Source organism: Talpa europaea (assembly GCF_964194135.1).
Source record: "Talpa europaea genome assembly, chromosome: 9".
NCBI lineage: Eukaryota > Metazoa > Chordata > Mammalia > Eulipotyphla > Talpidae > Talpa > Talpa europaea.
Window position 1 is genome coordinate 76,688,397 of NC_140076.1, and position 8,423 is coordinate 76,696,819.

General features: G+C 49.9%; 1 protein-coding gene across 1 annotated transcript; it reads left to right on the plus strand.

Moving 5' to 3' along the window:
- Positions 1–5,307: 5,307 nt before the first annotated feature.
- On the plus strand, positions 5,308–8,077 carry GLMP (glycosylated lysosomal membrane protein; the record flags this gene model as incomplete). The annotated part of the gene is made up of 5 exons (XM_084242639.1): positions 5,308–5,373; positions 5,860–6,117; positions 6,290–6,481; positions 6,601–6,819; positions 7,898–8,077. The coding sequence occupies 5 exons, from the start codon at positions 5,308–5,310 to the stop codon at positions 8,075–8,077; spliced, it is 915 nt and encodes a 304-aa protein (XP_084098765.1).
- Between the last annotated feature and the right edge of the window lie 346 nt (positions 8,078–8,423).

Below are 8,423 nucleotides of genomic sequence, written 5' to 3' on the forward strand. Positions count from 1 at the left end.
TCTCTGGTGAATCCTCTCACACCTCCCCCAGTCCTCTGCGCCCCAGCTCTATGCAAAAAATCTTTTTTTAGGGGCCTCCCTAGTGGCACAGAGGGTTGAGCGCAGCACTGTGAAGCTGTCCGCGGCCTTTGTGGTGCGAGTTCGATCCCCGGCCAGCCGGGAGCAACCCATATGGTGTAGCAGACCTCTCCTGTCTCGGCCACTGCTCCCCTCAGCAGTGTGTTACGGTACATCTGCCGGTTCTGCTCCCACTCTCTCGTGAATCTTATCCACCATGACTGGCCTGTACCCCACTTCTAAAAAAATTAAAATATATTGGGAAAAAATAATAAATGTAACTCCATTTTTTAAAAATTGCATGACAATAGGAGAGAATGTTTGGAACAATGCAAGTTTTTTTCCATTGAAGAACTACAATTTGGCAATTAATAAAAGACCTATAGAAAAATAGGCAAAGATTGTGTGTCAGAGAAGCAAAAGAAGTGATTAAATAGGGAGATAAGTAACTTCATAAGGAAATGCAAATTAAATTTAGTAAATAGTTGCAAGGGTGTGGGCGAAATAATGTCAAAACACAAAGTGTAAGTCGATTGATAAACCTTAAGAGTACACTTTATCCTGACAGTACTGCCCTTGGGTATTTATCCTGGGATTTTATTAAAATATATGTGAAGGGCCTCCCCGGTGGCACAGCGGTTGAGCGCTGGGTTGGGAAGCTGCCCACAGCCTCCGCAGCGCCAGTTCGATCCCAGGCTGCTCCCAGGCCACCGGAGGAGGGTCCCGCTGCTCCCCTCAGCAGTGTACTTCGGTCCTTCTGCCTGCTCTGCTCCCCACTCTGGCTCTGGTGAATTCTCTCACCCTCCCGCGCTTCTGACTGTACCCAGTGCTTGTATAAATAAATAAACAAATCTTTAAAAAAAAAATAAAATATATGTGAAATGCTGTGTGTGCAAGGATATTCTTTGCAGCCTTGTTTGCCATAGCAAGATATTGGAAACAAGATTCTGCTAAATATATCCAAGAACTATATACCCCTGCAATGGAATACTGTAGAAAATGAGCAAGTGCATTAATATAGAACAACCATCTATATAAATAAACTGCAGAACAGTGCAGATGTCATTGTATGAGTATGTTTGTGTGTGTGTTATACATACATACACTTAACGAATATGTACAGAATATCTGAGAGGACACAAACTCCTAATGGGGGTTGTCACAGGCAGGAACAGGATGCTGGGAAACAGGTGTGATTTATTTTGGTAGCATGAATTTTGTAGGACATGTATTTATTAGTCAAAAAGTTTAAGCAGAAGGGCCTGCCTGGTGGCGAAGGGGTTAAGTTTCAGTACTATGAAGCTATCATCAGCCATAGCAACACAAGCTCAATCTCCAGCCAGGAGCTAACCCACTTGCACAGCAGACCTCTCCTGTCTCACCGCCTGCTTCCCCTCAGCAGTGTATTTCAGTGGATCTGCCTGTTCTGTTCCCCACTCTGTCTCTGGTGAATGCTTTCATCCCCCACCCCTGCACCTCTGGCCTACTTCCAGCTCTTGTATGCATAGATAGATAAATCTTTTTTAAAAAAAGATTAAACAGGGCCTCCCTGGTGGCGCAGTGGTTGAGCGCTGGGTTGCGAAGCTGCCCGCAGCCTCTGCAGCGCCGGTTCAATCCCTGGCTGCTCCCCGGCCACTGGAGGAGGGTCCCACATGGCACACAGACCTCTCCTGCCGCCCGCTGCTCCCCTCAGCAGTGTACTTCAGTCCTTCTGCCTGCTCTGCTCCCCGCTCTGGCTCTGGTGAATTCTCTCACCCTCCCGCGCTTCTGACTGTACCCAGTACTTGCATAAATAAAATAAATAAATCTTTTAAAAAAAAAAGAATAGTACTAGAAAAATGATATATATAAAAAAAAGATTGAACAAAAGGGCCTCCTGGGTGGCACAGGGGGTTAAAGTCTCAGCCATATCAAGCTATCACCAGCCACTGCATTCTGAGTTCAATCCCTGGCCAGGGAGCTACCCACATACTGCACTGCAGACATCTGTCTCACCTGCTGCTTCCCTCAGCAGTGTATTTCAGTGGATCTGCCTGTTCTGCTCCTCACTCTGTTTCTGGTGAATCCTCTCACACACAAACCCCCACCACCACCACATCTGTAGCCTACATCCTAGTTCTTGTATGCATAAATAAAATAAATCTTTTTTTAAAAAAAGATTAAACAAAAGACTCCCAACAATAACAAAAAGTGCTCATTCAGCAGGATGGTAATTTACTTGATGGGCAAAATCATTGCTCGTGTAATTTTTTTTAAAAGATTATTTATACAGGGCCTCCCCGGTGGCGCAGCAGTTGAGCCCTGGGTTGCAAGGCTGCCCGTGGCCTCTGCAGCGCCCATTCGATCCCCGGCTGCTCCCCGGCCACTGGAGGAGGGTCCCGCATGGCGCGCAGACCTCTCCTGCCGCCCGCTGCTCCCCTCAGCAGTGTACTTAGGTCCTTCTGCCTGCTCTGCTCCCCGCTCTGGCTCTGGTGAATTATCTCACCCTCCCCCGCTTCTGACTGTACCCAGTGCTTGTATAAATAAACAAACAAACAAACAAACAAATAAATAAATAAATAAATCTTTTAAAAAAAAGATTATGCATACAAGAGCTGGGGTACAGGCCAGAGATGCGGGGGGGGGGGTGTGTGTGAGAGGATTCACCAGAGACAGAGTGGGGAGCAGAACAGGCAGATTGACTAAAATACACTGCTGAGGGGAACAGCAGATGAATCAGGAGAAGGTCTGGTGCGCCATGTGGGTATCTCCCTGGCTGGCTGGGATCTAACTCATGCTGTAGTGGCTGGGGACAGCCTTGTAGGTTACGTCTTAACCCCTTGCACCACCAGGGAGGCCCCTCGTGTATTTTCTTTATTTTTTAAAAAAAAAAAAATATGCATACAAGAGCTGGGGTACAGGCCAGAGATGCGGGGGGTGAGAGGATTCACCAGAGGCAGAGTGGGGAACAGAACAGGCAGACTTACTGTAATACACTGCTGAGGGGAGCATCGGGAGAAACAGGAGAGGTCTGCCTCGCCATGTGGGTTTCTCTCTGGCCAGGAATCGAACTTGTGCTGCAGAGGCTGCGGATTACTTCATAATGCAGTGCTTAACCCCTTTTGCGACCAGGGAGGCCCCCCTCGTGTATTTTCTAAGATATCCACAAAATTGTGAGCTCTTCCAAGACGGGAACCTGCATTCTTGAGGCCTCCCTGGTGGCTCACGGGGTTAAATCTCAGCACAATGAAGCAATCTGCAGCCCCTGCAGCAGAAGTTCGATTCCCAGCCAGGGAGCTGACCCACATGGCACAGCAGACCTCTCCTATCTTGCCTGCTGCTCTCCTCAGCAGTGTATTTCAGTCAGTCCGCCTGTTCTGCTCCCCACTTTGTTTCTGGTGAATCCTCTCAGCCCCCTGCACCTCTGGCCTACACCCCAGCTATGTATGCATAATTAAATAAACTTTAAAAAGAACTGCATTCTTGTCTTCCAAAACAAGAACCTAATAGTATTAAGATACAACACATATATACACCAAGTGATGGAGCATCAAGATATATAATGCAGGGCCTCCCTGTTGGTGCAAGGGGTTAAGTACAGCACTGTGAAGCTATGGGCAGCCTTTGCAGCATGAGTTTGATCCCCTGCCAGGGAGGTGACCCACATGACGCAGCAGACCTCTCCTGTCTCACCCGATGCTCCCCTCAGCAGTGTATTTCAGTCAGTCTGCCTGTTCTGTTCCCCACTCTGTCTCTGGTGAATCCTCTCACTCCCCACACCTCTGGCCTGTACCCCAGCTCTTGTATGCATTAATAAATAAATCTTTTTAAAAGTGATATATAATGCAATTACTAGTGGAATCAAAGAGACAGCAACATGATAATAGGGAGTTTCATCACTTCACTTACAACTATGGACAAGCCAACAAGAGATAAAAAGAACACATAAAAGTGAGTAAAATGTGGCCTCCCCAGTGGCGCAGCGGTGAGCGTTGGGCTGCGAAGCTGCCCGCAGCCTCTGCAGCGCCAGTTTGATCCCCGGCCACTGGCGAGGGTCCCACATGGTGCACAGACCTTTCCTGCTGCGTCCGCTTCTCCCCTCAGCAGTGTATTTCGTCAGTCTGCCTGTTCTATTCCCTGCTCTGGCTCTGGTGAATTCTTTCACCCTCCAGCGCTTCTGACTGTACCCAGTACTTGTATAAATAAATTAAAAAATCTTTAAAAAAAAAAAAGTGAGTAAAATGATAGAAATAATAAAAATTAGAGTGGAAATAAAGGAAATAGAAATCAAAAAGACTATACAAAAAAATGAAACCAAGTTGTTTCTTTGAAAAATTAGTAAAATTGGGGTCACCCTGGTGCCCTAGGAGTTAAGTGTCAGCACTATCACTGCTGTGGCCTGAGTTTGGTCCCACATGGCACAGCAGATCTCTCCTGTCTTGCCCGCTGCTCCCCTCAGCAGTGTATCTCAATAGATCTGCCTGTTCTGCTCCCCACTGTCTTTGGTGAATCCTCTCACCCCCACACCTGTGACCTACACCCCAGTTCTTTTTTCGTTTAAGATTTATTTATGCATACAAGAACTTGGGTACAGACCAGAGATGCAGGGTGGGGGGTGGGGGTGAGAGGACTCACCAGAGGCAGAGTGGGGAACAGAACAGGCAGATCTACTGAAATACATTGCTGAGGGGAGCAGCGGGCAAGACAGGAGAGGTCTGCTGTGCCATGTGGGCAGCTCCCTGGCCAGCAATTGAACTTATGCTGCAGTGCCTGTGGATAGCTTGATAGTGCTGTGCTTAACCCCTTGCACCACCAAGGAGGCCCTACACCCCAGTTCTTGTATGCATAAATAAATAAATCTTAAAAAAAAACAATTGGGACTAATCAAATTAACAAAAAAACAGGCAACCCAATTAAAAACTGTGCAGAAGATTTGAATAGTGTCTTATAGCCAGAGGATGTAAGACGGCCAATTAACATTAAAATATAAACAAATCAAAACCACAATGGCTGCACGCCAATCTGGCATATCCTGCCAGCCCAGTTGGGGGATGATAAACTCCCATTCCCTCTGACTCTATTCCCATCCAAACCTCTCTCTAGTTTAAGGTAAACGGTCTCTTTAAGAACTTGTGTGCCGGCCCACCCTTTAAAGACATCAGCTGAATCTATGAGTCACATGATTCTTATGTCTTCCGCCATCTGAATTGAGGCCGCATGCGCAGCTGTAAGGCACCCAGCTGGGATTCGGAACGCTGTGCCCCCAGCCCCATGCTCCTTTTCAGTCTACTTCTGTGTGCGGCTCCACTTGGCCTGCTGGGGGAGGAGACCCGCCAGGTGAGGCCGGAACTATAGGGGTTTCAGGAAACTACCCTTGAAGGGTGGTGGAGATCTCTAGCAACCTAGGGGCGAGGGTGGAGGGTGACTGCATAAAAGTTTTTCAGCCTGCGGGTGGAGGCAGCCGAGGGTCCTGTATGTGACTGTAGAGTAAGGGTGGGTGTGAGGGTTTCCTGGCTTCCCGTGAAGTCTGGACCCTGATTCAGCGGTGACCCAGGTCCAGGCAAGTGTGGAATTTTTTTCTTCCTCTAAATCTTGTGCCGGGATCTCCCCAACAGGGTCAGAACAGAGCCTGCTCTACCCACTCCTCCACACCATCTCTGCTCCTCCCACCAGGATTCCTTTACTCCCACTCACATTCTTGCCTAGCCATCCCCTAAGGTCCCACCCTCCCCAGCATTTCCCACATCCCCTCCACCTCCGAGCTTCTCCTTTGCTCTGTCTCCCTTATGCTGTTTCCTTGACCCTCCACTGCTCCAATTCCAGGTATCTCTGGAGGTCATCCCTGATTTGCTGGGGCCCCCCGAGAACCTGCTTCATATCCGGGCAGTGGGCAGCAACTCCACACTGCACTATGTGTGGAGCAGCCTGGGACCTCCAGCAGCGCTACTGGTGGCCACCAACACCCCCCACAGTGTACTACACGTCAACTGGAGTCGCCTGCTCTCTTCTGAGCCCACTGGCGGTCTGATGGTATTCCCCGAGGACAGCATCCAGTTTTCTTCTGCCCTTGTCTTTACCAGGGTGAGTTGGTTGGAGGAGAGGGCTCACTGAATTCCAGGGATGAATTGAGGACTGGGGGTTGGTGAAGTAGAGTCTGGTGTGAGAGCCTGGGGGTGGAGGCCGGTGACTGGGGGTGGTGATTTAGGAGAAAGGCACACTCAAGCAAGCTCAGACTCACCCACCTTGCCCCCAGCTGTTTGAGTTTGACAGCACAGATGCAGCAGCAAAGCCTCCAGGGAAACCATATCCCCCATACTCCTTGAGTAAGTTCTCCTGGAACAACATCACCGACTCATTGGATCTTGTTACCCTGACTGCCACCTTTCAAGGCCATCCCACAGATGACCCCACTGGGGCTTTTGCCAATGGCAGCCTAATCTTCAAGGTAAGGGTGTGGGGCATCAGAAACACTCAAAAGGCTGGCTTATGAGGGTGGGCATTAATGATGGGAGGTGACCTTCAAGCACAGACATCCATCTGCTTCCTGTGCCTCCCCTGTCCCAGGTGCAGGCCTTCTCCAAATCTGGCCGACCTGACCAGCCCCCACGCCTCCTGCACACGGCGGATACCTGCCAACTTGAGGTGGCCCTGACTGGGGCCTCTCCCCGAGGAAACCACTCCCTGTTTGCACTGGAGGTAGCCACCTTGGGCCAGGGCCCTGATTGCCCCTCCATGCAGGAGCAGCACTCCATCGATGATGAATATGCACCTGCTGTCTTTCAGGTCTGATTTTTTTTTTTTTTAAAGATTTATTTATGGAGTACAAGCCAGAGATGTGGGGGTTGAGAGAATTCACCAAAGACAGAATGGGGAACAGAACAGGCAGATTGACTGAAAATACACTGCTGAGGGAAGCAGCAGGTGAAACAGGAGAGGTCTGCTGCGCCATGTGGGTATCTCCCTGCCTGGGGATCGAACTTGTGGTGCAGAGGCTGCGGACAGCTTCATAATGCTGCATCCCAACCCCTTGTGCCACCAGGGAGACCCCTTTCAGTTCTGATTTCCAGCAGCTGTGTGTGTGCGGTGGCGAGGGGTTTTAAGGGAGACCCCATTAGGACCTCAGAATTATTCAACCATGTAGCAATATTTCACTCAACTCCTTTAAGTGTTGGACCATGTGCTAAGGAATTTGGCCCAATGTTAGTCCTCAGTGACAGGCAGAAGGGAAGGTGGAAGGTGGTGCAGTGTGAAGGGCTCTCTGGCAGGTGGGAGCTGAGTGCCAGTTTACAGTCTCTGAAAAGAGACTCACTACCATCCTGTCCAATTCCTCTTTCTACAGAGGAGAGATTGAGGCCTTGGTGCAAACAACCTGTGAGTTCTAGAACCAGACCTAGCACTGAGGATGACTAGTAACCGAGGTTGAAAAGGGTGAGGGAATAGAATGTTGGGCACAGGTCGAGCCTCTTCATCCTGCCTCTTTTGTCTTTCTCCACAGCTGAACCAGCTGTTATGGAGTTCCCTCCTGTCAGGCTTTGTGCAGTGGCGACCAGTAGCTTTCTCCCAGAAGCAGGGGGGCCGAGAATCAGCCATGCCCTGTCAAGCTTCCCCTCTCTCCACCACGGCATACCATCTTCCCCAGTCACCTGTTGTTCGCGCCTTCTTTGGGTCCCGGTCCATCTTCTGTGCCTTCAATCTGACGTTTGGGGCTTCCACAGGCCCTGGCTACTGGGACCAACACTACCTCAGCTGGTGAGTCAGCGCTTGGCCTGGGGAGTTGGGAGGTTGAAGAGAAGGAGGGCTGGGCCTCTTGGCCTTCCCTCCTAAGCCTACTTACCTCTCTTTCTCACTCTGCTTGCTCTAGGTCGATGCTTCTGGGTGTGGGCACCCCTCCGGTGGATACCTTTTCCCCACTAGTCCTAGGCATCATGGCGGTAGCCCTGGGTGCTCCAGGGCTCATGCTGCTGGCAGGAGGCCTGTTTCTGCTGCTGGGCCCCAAGCGGTACTCAGAATACCAACCCATAAACTGAGGGTCACTCTGTAGAGGGAAGGACGTTACTGGACCTGCCTTGATGTGCCTCGAATCTCTGTAGGTTTGAGGGTTAATGTTCCCAGACAGCTGTCTCTTCTCCCATCTTGCTTTTCTGCGGAACCTCAGAAACCAGTCTCAACTTCCTGGGGACCCACAGTTGGGACTTTCTCCTCACTCCAGGGAGGAACTGGAGCCAAGGTTACTGCTAGAGGGAAGGCTGTCTTGTGTTGCCTCTCTGCCCCTTCACCCCCATTTCCTTTGGATGGAACACACATCTCTCTCACCTTAGTAGGAGATTTTCTGACTGATTGGTGGCCTGGAAGGCATGAAATAGACTTTTTTCCCCCCACAGGGTTCA